This window comes from Otolemur garnettii, unplaced genomic scaffold (genome assembly GCF_000181295.1).
Source record: "Otolemur garnettii isolate 467f Iridium unplaced genomic scaffold, OtoGar3 scaffold00181, whole genome shotgun sequence".
Taxonomy (NCBI): domain Eukaryota; kingdom Metazoa; phylum Chordata; class Mammalia; order Primates; family Galagidae; genus Otolemur; species Otolemur garnettii.
Genome location: NW_003852576.1, coordinates 386,641 through 402,087, shown reverse-complemented (window position 1 = coordinate 402,087; position 15,447 = coordinate 386,641). Strand labels below are relative to the sequence as shown.

Genomic DNA, 15,447 nt, shown 5'->3' with positions numbered 1-15,447 from the left:
ACCATGTGGAATTGAAGTTATTTTGAAAGAAAATCTGAAGTTATGTCATAACATTTATAATAGCAAGCATAAATAAAATGTAAATCCCACCCCCTCCCGTTCCTGTGGTCTTTTATCTGTGTCTGGTCTATAATTCCAAATATAAGGTAATCATTAACAATATTTTAAGCTGGGCACCATGCTCAGTGGTGAGTGTGTTGGCATCATGGACCAGGGTGACAGGTTTGAACCTCCCCTGGACCAGATTAATAAAAAAAAGAATCTTTTAAAGTGGTTGGGTGCAGGGCTCACACCTGTGATCCTAGCATTCTGGGAGGCAGAGGTGGGTGGGAGGATCCTTTGAGCTCAGGAGTTCAAGACCAGCTTGAACAAGAATAAGACTACATTTCTACTAAAAATAGACAATTTAGCCAGGCCCTGTGGCAGGTGCCTATAGTCCCAGCTACTTGGGTGACTAAGGCAGGGGGATTGCCTGAGCCCAGGAGTTTGGGGTTGCTGTGAGCTAGGTTGATGCCTTGATACTTTAGCATAGGCAACAGAGTGAGACCCTGCCTCAAAAAAAAGAAAAAAAGAATCTTTTAAAGTTCATTCCTTACTTTATTCACACTTTATGAAGAATTAATAACAGTTAATATTTTTCAAGTGCTGTTCTGTCAGGTGCTGCTCTAAGGCTCATTTACGGCTCATTTACTTTCACAACTCCCCTTTTGCAATGAACTTTTCTTATACCCATTTTAGAGATTCAGAAATTGAGGGAAAGAGACTAGTTTTCTAAATAAGGTTACACGATTGGTAGGTAGCAGAGCTGGGCAGGAGGGCTCTGCCTCTGACCACCTTACCTAATAACCCATCAGTTTCTGTGCTATTACCTCCAGTTCTTTCCAATCCAAGCAGTACAGGACCACACCCAGCTAAATGCAGAAGAGCAAAGGACCCCTTTGCTCTCACGTATTGTAGTCATCTTCCTACTTCGTGAGGACCAGCCTAACTTTTAAAAACTTCTCAGGGTATCCCCTATCATCTCACGCGATATTCTTAAATTGATTAGTTCACTTATAACTTAAACACAAAAAGTTGCCACAGAACAATCTGAACAAGGAAAGTTTTGAAATTAATAACAAACATGTTTTCAAAACAGTATCTTTTATATAGTTGTAGAAATGATGGTTTCAGGTGAAATAACAGAATTACAATAGCTACCATTTTGTGTTTTTGCTCTTGATCAGACACTGTGATAAATGATCTAATTATCATTTGTAAATGTTTACAAATGCCCTCTGGGTACATGTTGTTATTCTTACTTTCAAGAAGTGGGATCTAGGGTGCGGATAGGTTAAATAACTACTCCAATGTCATAGAGAGCTGGGACTTGAACCCAGGCATGTCTGACTCTGGTTTTTTTTTTTTTTTTTCCAGTTTTTGGCCAGGGCTGGGCTTGAACCCACTACCTCTGGCATATGGAGCTGGTGCCCTGCCCTTGAGCCATAGGCGCCACCCCATGTCTGACTCTGAAGCCCGTGTGCCTAATCGCTTTTCTATAATGCCGCATCTCTCTTCTTCCCTGCCCTTGACAGGCCCCTCATTCTGTTCTAATCCCTCACCGGCAATGTTCACCTCTGGGAAACTAATGATGATACACTAGTTCTTACCTCACCTCTTAATAGACATGAAAGTTTTATACAATAAGTAAAAGATAAATGTGCCTCAGTTTCCCCATCTGGAAAATAGAGAAAATAGTATTTTTTCATAGGACTGTTATGAGAGTTAAAAGAATTAATATATCCCAAGTGCTCAGAAAAGTGCCTGGCACATGTGAGCACTCAGTGGATGGTGGCTTTTTTCTTTGTGTATGTTTTTGTAAATTACACAATCTGTCCTCTTTGGACACATTTAGACTTTAAGTTATTTGGTAATGATAATACACTGTGCTTTTTATGTCTTCGCAGAATGTTTAACAAAAGTATTTTTGAAGCTAATGAGTACTCAGAGCTGAAAAAAATGTTTAAATGTGAGGAAGGGAAAGGCATGTTGTGTCTGTCTGGTGCTGAGAAAGAAGGTGTAATCCTTCTCTGCAGGATCTTTCCATTCTGACCGGCTGCTGTACCTCCAGAGCAGCGATGGGACAGCTGGACGCAAGGTACAGGTCCTGAGCCAGGTTGTAATCATTAGTAAACATGGCCAGATGTCCTGCCAAGAGATTGTAGTCTTCTATTCCCTACAAATAAAAGCAATTGTGATGAGAAGAAATATAAGGGTTTAACTTTTTTTCTTAAACACTTGGCAATGTTCTATCAGTTCACTTATTTATGAGTTAGGTAACAGTAACTGCAGAAATTTAAAATGGTTAGACAAATAGCATTTAAATTTTAACCTGATGATTCTTACAAAATGCTGTTTACCTTTATTTGTTCCAAGGACATCACTGTGCCAACGTCTCTAATTGTCCGATAAACACGGATTGCAAACTCCACTTCCATGTGATGGAGACAGGCTCTGGCCAACTCCTTCCAGGAAGCCTGATCGTTCAGACTCCTGCATATTTGCCAAGCATCCGAGAACCTGAGATGTGGATACATGAATACTATCAGAGATCTCTACTCCCAAATATTAGCCTGTTTTCAGACTATATTGAACCTAATCTCTACATACATTTTGCAAAACATTCTTAACCTGTAATTGTCATTTGCAAGTATTTTAAAAATTTAAACTTTCTGTATGTTTTTCATACAGATGTTTTTTCTTGAATTTCTTTTGAGTTGATTCTCTACAACCAGCCCTCTCGATTAACAACTAAACAATTCTATTCACGTTTTATTTCACACACAGACAAAAATTATTTTTGTTCTCATATAAGTTTAATAAAATTAATACTCTATTCCTCTAAATTTAGAAGTTTAAAACAGAGGTCAGCAAACTAGAGCCTGTGGGCCAACTCCAGTCAGCAGCCTAGTATTGAAAGTAAAGTTTGAGTGGAACACAGCCACTCGTTAGCCCATTCGTTTGTGGGTTGTCTATCGCTCCTTTTATGCTGCTGTTGCCCAGCCTAAGTAGTTGCAGAGACCCTATGGTTGCCCTCAAAACCTGAAATATCTTCCATTTGAAAGAAAAGTTTGCTGACCACTTGTTTAAAACATAAACATAAATGCCAATTAAACTTCTACGTCAGTGAATATATCTATCCATCCCTCCATCCATCCATCCATCTAGTCACCTATTCAGTTTTTCATCAAACACACACATTTACTGAGCTCTTTTTACAAGCTTGGGACCAAGGTATAAAAATCAAACACATAATCACTGTCCCTAAGGCAGTCTTAATTGGGGACAGGGGAAGAAACAAATAAATAAACAAACAACAATGTAGAAAGTGCAATTGAAAGTAATGCATGTAGGTGGTGCCTGTGGCTCAGTGAGTAGGGTGCTGGCCCCATATACCAAAGGTGGCGGGTTTTAACCCAGCCCCAGCTAAAACTGCAACAACAACAAAAAAAAAATAATAAAAAACAAACAACAGTGACATGGTATGACAGAGGGAGCTGAGTACTTGATAGGTGACTATTTGTGCTAAGTCTTTTGTATAAATTCTCTCATAAGATTATCCTAACAACCCTATCCCTCAAGTATTATTTGTTATTTCTCCTTTATAGATCAGGGAAGTGAGGCTTAGAGACCTTAAAGGCCAGCCCAAGTCACACAGAAAGGAGAGGTATAGTGCTCTGTGCATGCTACGTCCCAGCCCCAAGGAAAAACATTGTTAGAAAGATCCCAATTAGTTCTAACTAACAGGGAAGCCTTCCTGGGGCAGGAGATGATGGCTCTGCTAATCATTTAGAGACAGAGAAAGGGCATTCCAGGAAGAATCATAAAACACACAATTTAACAGCTAGCGGGACAAGAGGGAGCGGAGCCAGTTGAGCTGGTATTAAATCACGCTGAGGTCCGAGCAGTTTGGGTTTTTTCATAAAGGCAACAAGAAGTCACTGAAAGATCCTGAGCAGGGGAATGAGAGCATCAAATGTGTGGAGAACAGATGAGTGTCATGAGGCTTTGGGGAGACTGAGCAGTTAGGAAGGGGCTACATTACACATTATTCCAGTGGAGATCTGAGAAAGGGTCAGAGGTGTGCATGCATGCATGATGGGGAAGGGATGGAAGTCTGGGGAACATGGCAGGTTCAGTTTTCGACAAGGCAAGTTTGAGGAGCTCAAGAACTCCCAAGTATGTATGACTGGAAGGCAGCTGTATATACAGGTTTAAATTGAAGACACAGATTTTGGAGTCAGTTTCATACAGATGGTATTTTTTTTTTTTTTTTTTTGGGACAGGAGCCTCAAGCTATCCCCCTGGATAGAGTGCTGTGGCATCACAGCTCACAGCAACCTCCAACTCCTGGGCTCAAGCGAGTCTCTTGCCTCAGCCTTCCAAGTAGCTGGGACCACAGGTGCCCGCCACAATGCCCGGCTATTTTTTGGTTGCAGCCAACATTGTTGTTTGGTGTGCCCAGGCTGGATTCAAACCTGCCACCTTGGGTGTACGTGGCTGGTGCCTTAGCCGCTTGAGCCACAGGCGCCGAGCCATACAGGTGGTATTATAGCCACATAAGTAGAAGAGATTCACTCAGAAATAATAATCACAGCAAGAAGAGAAGGGTGCTCATGGGACCCTGATAAATTTAAGAGATGGTCAGAAGAATTAGAATCATAAAGGAATTCATAGCAGCCATAAGAGGTCAGAGAAAAAAAGCAGGAAAAGGAAATCTCAAGCAAGCCAAAAATCAAACTTCATTATGATGAAATTAAGATTATTATTGAAATAATTGGACTCATTAGAATTTTAAAATAACTGGGCTATCTGGGTGCTTAGCAGCCCCTTTGTTCTGAGGACTTTTCTTGCCATAGCACACCCTGATAATAACACCTGATAATAGTACTTTATCTCATCTCAGCCTCACAATCACTCAGTGAAGTAAATGAGGTAAGTACTACTATCTCCATTTATATAATAGGATTTGACCTTAAGAATCACAAAAGCAATCGAGAAGTTCCAGGAGAAGTGTTTTAAATCCTACCTTTTTAGCATCAAAGTCTGTGACAGCAACTGTCTCAGTTCATCAGGGCCCTTTTCTTTTAATTTTTCCAGGAAGCTGTGGGTGCTAAGGTAGATGTTGTTTATTTTTCCACTCTGTGTCTGGCAGGTCAGCTCTCCATTATATAGCAGCAAAGGTTTATGAGAGAAGGGAACTTTGGTGCCACCAGCCAAAATAACCTTGGATCCTTTATTATAAAACAGACATCTTACTGCTGAAAGCTAATACTTAGCGTACGCATCAGAAAGGAAATGTTTCAATTTTACTGCAATGGAAATTCATTTATCCACAAATGTATAAAAACTTGATTAAGTACCTTGTATAGTGTCCTTGTGAAACACGTAAGTATACACCTTATCATCATCATAAGCAATAAATACACCTTTATCCATTGGCCAGTTTTCCCAAAGAACACCTTTAATGGTTGGTGAAAAATCTGGAATCTCATAGGTAGCATCATTAACCTACAAAACAAAATGAACAGATTTGCACCGTATCTGTACTTAAGTCATTATTATTTGCCTCGGAAGGAGCCTATTTGCAACCTTAGCTGGTACGGTGTACCAATTCACAGAGATCAGACAATTAAGTTTACAAACTCACCCTAGAAAAAGTGTTTCCTACCTCACTGCTGAATATCATTATGGCTACCTTCAAAGTCCTCCCTTGGGAAGCAATGCACCAATGTCAGTGCCTAGTGCCCCCTTCCAAGCAATTTTGGAATGCTTTTTCTGGAATGGCCATCAGAGCTATTGCTGTATTAACTTTAACGTCCTGAATGTCATCAAAATATCTTCCTTTCAGTATTTCTTTTATTTTTGGGTAAAGAAAAAAGTCACTGGGGATGAGATCAGGTGAGAAGGGAGGGTGCTCCAATACAGTTATTTGTTTACTGGCTAAAAACTCCCTCAGAGACAGTGCTGTGGGAGCTGGTGCATTGTCATGATTCAAGAGCCTCAGCTGTTGGCAAAAAGTTTAGGTTGTTTTTGTGTAACTTCTTTACACAGCCTTTTCAGTACTTCCAAATAGTAAACTGGTTAACTGTTTGTCCAGTTGGTAAAAATCCATAATGAACAACACCTTTGTCATTAAAAAAAAAGGTTAGCAACATCATTTTGACTCTTGATTTGCACTACAGAGCACTTTTGGTTGTGGAGAACGGGCTGACTCCCATTGTACACTCTGACACTTTGTTTTGTCACCAGTGATAACAAGGCCTCAAACATGGTCTTGCCTCTCCAGAAGGTCTTGGCAAACTTTGACTCTCCTTTGCTTTTGTTCCTCAGGGAGCTCCTTCAGGACCATTTTTGCACATACCTTTCTCATGCCAAGATTTTCAGTTAAGATTTTCCTATTTCTCCAGCGATGTTACTTAGTCTGCTATGCTTCCCCTGGTCAGCTGATGATTCTGACGCACAATTTGACAAATTTTTGCAATATTTTTGTCAGTTCTGCTACTTACTGGCTGCCCTGACCTCTCTTCATCAGTGACTGTTTCTCTCCCCTCAGGAAAACATTCAATCCCTTTGTACACTGCTGTTTTCTTCATGGCATTATCTCCATAAACTTGGACTACCATGTTTCTGATTTCACTTCCACTTTTGCCAAGTTGAACAAGAAATTTAATGTTTGTTTGTTGCTACAATTCAAGCTCTGATGTTCTTGCAATGACACACACAAACAGGCAACAATACTGAGCACCACTCAGCAAGATACTGCCTCATGAGAGACACTGGTACGCCAAGCTTGTGAAACCTTACCCAGTTGTTTGCACAGTGCTGCCAACGTTAAGGGGATGGTGGCAAGTTCCTGAACTTAATTGTTAGACCTCCTACGCAACCTAACATAGCTTCAATCACAAAAGGAAAAAAGGTTTTTTTCCTATTCCTATACTAGGTCTGGCTTGAGAAAAACTGTAGTCATTTGGCAAATCAAGTGTTTGATCTAAAATTTGGTAAATATATAAGGAAAAACTATGAGTCTAGATACAAAGCTTTGGATTAAAAAAGAGTCACAGCTGCTCAAGACGAGAACTATGAACACACTTGTGTTTAGAACTTTATCAATAATACTGAGTATTCAAGAAGACTGAGAATTAAATAACAGAAATCAATTTTACATGATTTGAAATTTAAATTGCACTGGGGAATGCTTTATTTCAAAATACTTCTCTAAATGCATTCCAACAAACATTAATATACAATCTTTCCTTGGTATCCCTGGGGCATTGGTTCCAGGAACCCCTCCTCAGACACCAAAATCCACAGATGCTCAAGTTCTTTATATAAAATGAGTATTGGTATTTGTACATAACCTATGCACATCCTCTTTAAATCACCTCCAGATTACTTTAACACCTCATGCAATGTAAACAGTTGTTCTACTGTATTGTTTAGGGAAGAGAGACACACATGTTCAGTGCAGGTGCAACCACTGATCATTTTTTCCCTGAAGAACCCACAGATACAGAAGCTGACAGTACTATTATAGTAATTTATTAAGCTTTTAGAAAATCAATCCATATAATTCCTGTGAACTCTGGTACAAAGACTTATATACATCCTGAACAAGGAACTGAAAAACACCTGCCTTCCTTTCAAAATAAGAATGAAATACAAAATCCCTGCAAAAATGAAGCAATGCTGTCTAATATAGTAGTTGATGTCCAAGTATGTAGAGTAAATGATTTAAAAGCACAACATCTCCTTTTTTTCTAAATCTATCTTCAAAAAAGTTAAGGATGTTTAAAAATAGGAGTGACTAATTTTTTAAATGGGTCCACTTGTTTTTACTCATCCAGTTCAAAAATACCTTCACCTTACATTCGGCACTATTTTTTGTTTTGTTTTTTTTTTTGAGACAGAGCCTCAAGTTGTCCTCCTGGGTAGAGTGCCATGGCATCATAGCTCACAGCAACCTCCAACTCTTGGGCTCAAGTGAGTCTCCTGCCTCAGCCTCCCAAGTAGCTGGGACCACAGGCACCCGCCACAACACCTGGCTATTTTTTTTGGTTGCAGCCATCATTGTTGTTTGGAGGGCCCGGGCTGGAATCGAACCCACCACCTTAGGTGTATGTGACTGGCGCCTTAGCCGCTTGAGCCACAGGCACTGAGCCATGTTCAGCAACTGTTAAAGAAAAAGAAAATGCAACTGAGGTAGGCAGAAAAGACAGGATATAACCCGTCTCTGATGCTTACTGGTAATCTGGATAGAACAGTGATATATGGGAAAATACACTGTAATGACTACATTATAAGGCTAAGAGTGGCACAGACTATATAGAATATAACAATTTTTCCCATTAAAAATCTGAGACAGCCACTAAGAAAAATTACAGAATAATGGAAAATGTTTTGACATAAAATAGTCATAAAAATCTCTCACAAACATGATATCATGCAGATAACAGCAAAGTACAACAATTCTCAGCACCATTTAAAAGAAAATTTTATATGACATTTTCTTCTAATATTTCATTTAAAAAATTTTTCTAGACTTACTGGACAGTAGATAAATCCATCACTTTTTTCATCAATGAAAACTAATCTGGTCCCATTTGGGTCAGGAAAAATCTTTTTTACACCAACAGGATGTCGATAATCAGTAACAAATTGCCAGTCTTCAATGTAGAAATACTGAATGACACCAGTCTTAAAAAAAAAAAAAAATCCAGTCATGAAAATATAAGAGCTGGTCAAGAAAATACTGACTTTCAGCATTTAAGTTAAACATTCTTCCTAATTTTAAGAGAAAAAGTCATTTTTTGATGAAGAAAGAGTCTAATAGTAATACTTAGTATATGTGAAAGTCAGCTATGATGCCTCGGCACTATACTAAGGGTGACAAAGTGAGACTCTGTCTCAAAAAAAATTATGAATAATCTTATGCCTATACATTTGATAACTTAGATGAATTCCTTGACACAAACAACCAAAGTGCATTAATGAAGAAATATAACTTGAAGAGATTGATATCTATTAAAACAATGTAATGCATAGTTTAAAATCTTTCTATAAAGACAACTCCAGGCTCAGATGGGTTTGTAGAGAAAACTCCTCACAATATCTACAGAGGCAAGACTCAACAGTAGTCTATCCCATGTCTTAGCAGGACAGGCAGTGCTGGGAAAAGCTGTCACAAGTCATTTCTCATTCGCCTCCCTGTCCGTGTGAAGCTTCACATAACAGTTAGTCATCTGTGAGAAAGTTTCTCATCTGCATCCCTATTTCCAATGATACACAGGACTGCCCAATTTGCCCTCCTTAGGGTATAGCTGCAGAGTATAAACTGCCTGGCTGGCCATCTGCAAGCCAGGAAGAGAGTTCTCACCAGAACCTAACCATGTTGGCACCTGATCTCAGATTTCCAGCCCCTGGAACTGTGGGAAATAAATGTTTGTCATTTAAACAATAAAAATATATTTTTGTGAGTGCTAAGAGATATGGATCCTGTTTTATATTTCTACATGTACCTATCCATTTTCCCAGCCCAGTGTACACTATTGTCAACTTTGTCAAAGATCAGTTGGCTGTATGTGGATGGTTTTATATCTAAGTTCTCTGTTCTGTTCCATTGGTCTATGTCACTATTTAATGTGCCAATACCATGCTGTTTTGGTTACTATAGCCTTGTAGTATACTTTAAAAGTCTGATTATGTGATGCCTCCTAAATTGTTCTTTTTTGCTTAAGATTGGTTTGGCTATTTGGGCTCTTTTCTAGTTCCAAGTGAAACATATAATTATTTTTTCTAGATCTGGAAATATGATGTTGGGATTTTGATGGGGGTTGCATTGAATCAATAAATCACTTTTAGTGATTTTTAACAATGTTGATTCTACTGATCCATGAGCATATGTTTTTCTACTTGTTTTCTCTGTGATTTCTTTCCTCAGTGTTTTACAGTTCTTTTTATAGAGATCTGTAGTCCCTTTGGTTAAGTATATTCCTAGGTATTTTATTTTCTTTATAGCAATTGTGAATGGCATTGAGTTTTTGATTTGACTCTCAGCTTGACTGAATGCTACTGTAGGTGTAAACTGATTTTGAGATATATATCTGTATCTCATATAACTAACAAAAATCAATTCAAGATGGATAAAAGACTTAAATGTAAGGCATGAACCCAGAAGCATTTCAGAAGGAAATCTAGAACAAACTTGTCTAGATATTTGCGTAGGCAAGAATTTATAAGTAAGACTCTAATGGCAATTACAGCAACAGCAAAAATAAGTGGGCCCTGATTAAATTAATCAGTTTCTGCACAGCTAAGAAAATAACCAACAGAGCACACAGACAATGTACATAATAGGAGAAAATATCTGCAAACTATATATCCAATAATGGGCTAGTATCCAGAATCTACAAAGAACTCAAACAAATCATCAAGAAAAAAAAAATACATTAAGAAGTGGGCAAAGGATACAATCAGAAACTTTTTAACTTTTCTACTATTGTCTATAGACAAATAGCCAATAAGTATATGAAAAAATACTCAACATAACTAATCATCAGGGAAATGCAAATTAAAACCATAAGATATCACCTTATCCCTGTTAGAATGGCTTTTATTAAAAAGTCCAAAAACAAAAGATCAGCTGGAATGGATACAGAGAGAAAAGAATGCTTATATACCGTTGGTGGGATTGCAAATTAGTATAACCTCTATGGAATACAGTGTGGAGATTCCTCAAAGAACTGAAAGTAGACCGAGCACTTGATCCAGCAACCCTACTACTGGGTATCTAACCAACAAAAAGAAATCATGTTATCAAAACCACATCTGCACTTGAATGTTCATTACAGCACAATTCAATTCATGAGTGGATTAAGAAAATGTGATATATGTATACTACAGAGTACTATTTAGCCATAAAAAGATGAATTGTTACTTTTTCCAATACTTTGGATGGAACTGGAGACCATTATCCTAAGTGAAACATGGAAAAACACCACATATACTCACTATTAAATTGGAATTAATTGATGAGCACACAGTAAAGTAAAACTCCAAGGAAATCAAGCAGGGGAAAGAGGGCGGCGCCTGTGGCTCAGTGAGTAGGGCACCAGCCCCATATACCGAGGGTGGCAGGTTCTAACCTGGCCCCAGCCAAACTAAAACAAAAAAGTGGCTGGGGCCAGTAGTCCCAGCTACTTGGGAAACTGAGGCAAGAGAATCGCCTAAGCCCAAGAACTGGAGGTTGCTGTGAGCTGTGACACCACAGCCCTCTACCAAGGGTGACAAAGTGAGACTCTGTCTCTAAAAAAAAAAGGCAGGGGAAAGAGTGGAGGAGAGGATGGGCAAAACCTATCTAACAGGTACAATGAACATTATTTGAGTGATGGGAACACTAATAGCCATGACTCAAGCATTACAAAAGTGATCCATGTAACCAAAAACATTTGTAGCCCCTTAATATTTTGAAATAAAAATTATAAAGATTTTAAATTTTAAAACATCAAAAAATAATAAAAATAGATAAGAAGTAAACTGCCTAGGCTTGGCACCTATAGCTCAGTGGCTAGGGCGCCAGTCACATACACCTGCGCTGGTGGATTTGAATCCAGCCCAGGCCTGCCAAACAACAATGACAACTACAACCAAAAAATAGCCGAGTGTTGTGGTGGGCGCCTGTAGTCCAGCTACTTGGGAGGCTGAGGCAAAAGAATTGCTTGAGTCTAAGAATTTGAGGTTGCTGTGAGCTATGATGCCATGGGTGCTGAGCCAAGACTTCATAAGATTTAGAAGTGTATTCTCTCTCAAAGATACTATTAAAAGAACCCACATACTGAGAGAAAATACTTACAAAGTGTATCTAATGAAGTTGAATTGGAATATGTGAAGAACTCTCAAAAATAAAACAATTCAATTAAAATATGACCAAAAAATTTGAACAGATACTTCACATACACAGATACAGATATATAGATAGCAAATAAGCATATGGTAAACTCCTCATTATTAATCCGTTAAGAATGTAAATGAAAATAACAAAGATATGACTACACATCCATTAGAGTGGCTACAGTTAACAAGACCGACCATGTCTTCTTGGTCAGTTTGAACTGGAGCGAGCATACGCTGTTGATGAGAATATAAAGGCTCGGCGCCTATAGCTCAACTGGCTAAGGTGCCAGCCAAGTACACCTAAGGTGGCGGGTTCAAATCCCCAGACCGGGCCTGCCAAACAACAATGATGGCTGTAACCAAAAAATAGCCGGGCGTTGTGGCGGGCGCCTGTGGTCCCAGCTACTTGGGAGGCGGAGGCAGGAGACTCGCTTGAGCCCAGGAGTTGGAGGTTGCTGTGAGCTGTAATGCCACAGCACTCTACCCAGGGGGACAGCTTGAGGCTCTGTCTCAGAATAAAAAAAAAAAAAGAATATAAAATAGTACAACCAATGTGGAGAACAGTTTGCCAGTTTCTCAAAAAGTTAAAGACACATGTACCATATGGGAGGCTATTCCACTTCTAGGTATTTATCCAAGAGGAAAGAAAACATATGTCCATACAAAGACTTTAGCATGAATGTTCATAGCAGCTTTATTTATAAATACTAAACACGAAATAACCCAAATGTTCATCCATAAGTTCTTGGATAAACAAATTATGATACATGCATACTATAGGCTACTACTCAGCATTAAAAAGGAGTGAATGACTGACACACAGTATGAATGAATCCCCCAAAACTGTTGAATAACAGAAGCCAAACAAAACAGAGCATATACGATATGATTTCACTTACATAAAACTCCAGAAAATACAAACTTTTTTTCTTTGAGACAGTCTCACTCTATGCCCTGGGTGGAGTGCCGTAGTTGTACCTCACAACAATTGCAAACTCTTGAGCTCAAGAGATCCTTTTGCCTCAGCCTCCTGAATAGCTGGGACTACAGGTGCCCATCACAATGCCCAGCTAGTTTTCTATTTTTGGTAGAGATGGGGTCTGGCTCTTGTTGAGGCCTATCGAGCCCAGGTGATCTACCTGCCTAGGCCTCCCAAAATGCTAGGATTACAGATGTGAGTCACTTTGCCCAGCCAAAATTACAAATGTTACGTTTATAGTAACAGCAATCATTGGGTGGGGAAGATGAGAGAGAAGAATCATCAGAGAGCATGAGAAAACTTTTGGGGGTGATGGATATGTTCACAATTTTTGTTGAAATGATGGTGTTTCATATATAAATCAAAACTTATCAAAGGGTACCCTTTAAATAGTTTAATTTCTTGTATGTCAATGAATATACTAAAAACTGCTGCTAAGGCAGTTGTAGCATAGTGGAAGGAGTGGGTTTTCCATCAGGCAATCTGGTTTAAGTTCTAGCTCTGCTCCAAACTTGTTAACTTCTCAGTCTTCAGTGCACTCATCTCTAAAATACCCCTACTTATTTTATAGAGATAATGAGCTAAAAGGTGAGGTCAGATTTTATAAACTGTTAGTGTCATACAAATGTACTATATTTCCTTTTTTTTTTTTTGAGACAATGTCTTACTCTATTGCCCTCAGTAGAGTGCCCAAGTAGCTGGGACTACAGGTCCCTGCCACAATGCCCAGCTACTTTTTGGTTGTAGTTGCCATTGTTGTTTAGCTGGCCCGGGTTGGGCTCGAACCCACCAGCCTTGGTGCATGTGGCTGGTGCTATAACCACTGTGCTATGGGCTCTGAGCCTATTTCCTATTGTTTTTATTGAGGCAGAGTCTCACTTTGTCACCCTTGGTAAAGTGCTGTGGCGCCACAGCTCATAGCAACCTCAAACTCTTGGGCTTAAGCAATTCTCTTGCCTCAGCCTCCCAAGTAGCTGGGACAACGCCTGGCTATTTTTTGGTTGTAGTTGTCATTTTTGTTTGGGCGACTTGGGCTGGATTCAAACCTGCTGGCTCTGGTATGTGTGGCTGGCCCTCTGGCTACTAAGCTGCAGGCACTGAGCCCTTATTTCCTATTTTTTATCATATCACTTACCAATGTACCTTATATAAGAGGCCTATCCTGCTGATATATATTACTTCAAAGACTAATTAAGGTCAAACTTATGTGTTTTTTTTAATTTATTTATTCTTTTTGGGACAGAGTCTCAATATGTCACCGTGGATGGAGTGCCCTGGTGTCACAGCTCACAGCAACCTTAAACTCTTAGGCTTAAGCAATTCTCTTGCCTCAGCCTCCCCAAACTGGATCTACAGGCGCCCATCGCCAACACCCGGCTATTTTTTTGTTGCAGTTGTTGTTGTTTGGCTGGCCCAGGCTGGATTGGAATCTTCCAGCTCTGGTGTATGTGGCTGGCACCCTAGCTGCTGAGCTACAGGCCCCAAGCCCAAATTTATGTTTTAAAAAATGTCTTATGTGGCAATAAACGTGCTTTAAAACATGCTCTTTTTAAAAATAATATAATAAAAGAGTAGAAACTTTAGAAATAGTAAATAACTATTTTTCTAATGTATAAAATCATGCCTTTTCTACCAACTTTACTGAATTCTTTTATAAACTAAAGGAAGTAACAGGTATAATATGCTTTGAAAAATCTGTGAACACTGTTTACAAATATAAGATGCTGTTACTAGAACTACGGTTTATGTCCATGTGGCTAATGTAAAATTTGGAGATTACAGAGTACTTATAGTTCTCCATATTCAGTTAATTTTAATAGTTACTGAATACTTACTAAAGGTAGGCACAGAAAGTCTGTTCCTCATCAAATTAAATCTTTAAAGCACCTCGATAAGCATAGTGAGGCTTGGAAGTGTTAAGCAGCAGCGAGAAAGTAACAGAATTGGGATTTGAGCCCAGATTTTCCAGACTCCAAAGCCTGCCCTTTTCATTATGTCATCAAAATTGCTGAAAATCACAAAAGCACTGATACTAGCAAATCATGCTATGTATGTATTCTACCTAATTACAGTTATTTGCTGCATAATGGCATTTTGGTCAAGGATGCATGTACGATGGTGGTCTCATAGGATTATAATGGAGCTGAAAAATTCCTACCGGCCAGGGACGTTGCAGCGATACTGTGGGAGTGCATCAGGTTACTTACTGTCTGCGGTGATGCTGGTGTAACAAACCTACTGTGCTGACGGTTATACGTGAGTGCAGCATAGATGATTCTGTACAGTACATAATACTTGAAAATGATAATAAACAACTATGCTACTGATTTACTATAATATACTTGTTATTGTTAGAGTTTCCCTTTCACTTACAAAAAATAGTTAACTGTAAAACAGCCCCAGGCGGTCCTTCTGGAGGTATTCCGGAAGGAATTGTTATCCAAAGAGGTAAAATCTCCATGTTTGGCTCAGCGCCTATAGCTCAACCGGCTAAGACGCCAGCCACGTACACCTAAGGTGGCGGGTTCGAATCCCCA

General features: G+C 39.1%; 1 protein-coding gene across 1 annotated transcript in view; it reads right to left on the bottom strand.

Annotated features, from left to right (window-relative positions):
• Window positions 1–15,447, bottom strand: part of WDR19 (WD repeat domain 19) — a 97,258-nt gene that overhangs the window by 41,229 nt on the left and 40,582 nt on the right. The window contains exons 15-19 of the mRNA XM_003800704.3: window positions 8,587–8,736; window positions 5,403–5,550; window positions 5,069–5,273; window positions 2,400–2,559; window positions 2,105–2,215 (exon numbers count right to left, since the gene is read on the bottom strand). Coding sequence (XP_003800752.1) covers window positions 2,105–2,215; window positions 2,400–2,559; window positions 5,069–5,273; window positions 5,403–5,550; window positions 8,587–8,736 — 774 coding nt within the window. The remainder of the gene's footprint in view (window positions 1–2,104; window positions 2,216–2,399; window positions 2,560–5,068; window positions 5,274–5,402; window positions 5,551–8,586; window positions 8,737–15,447) is intronic.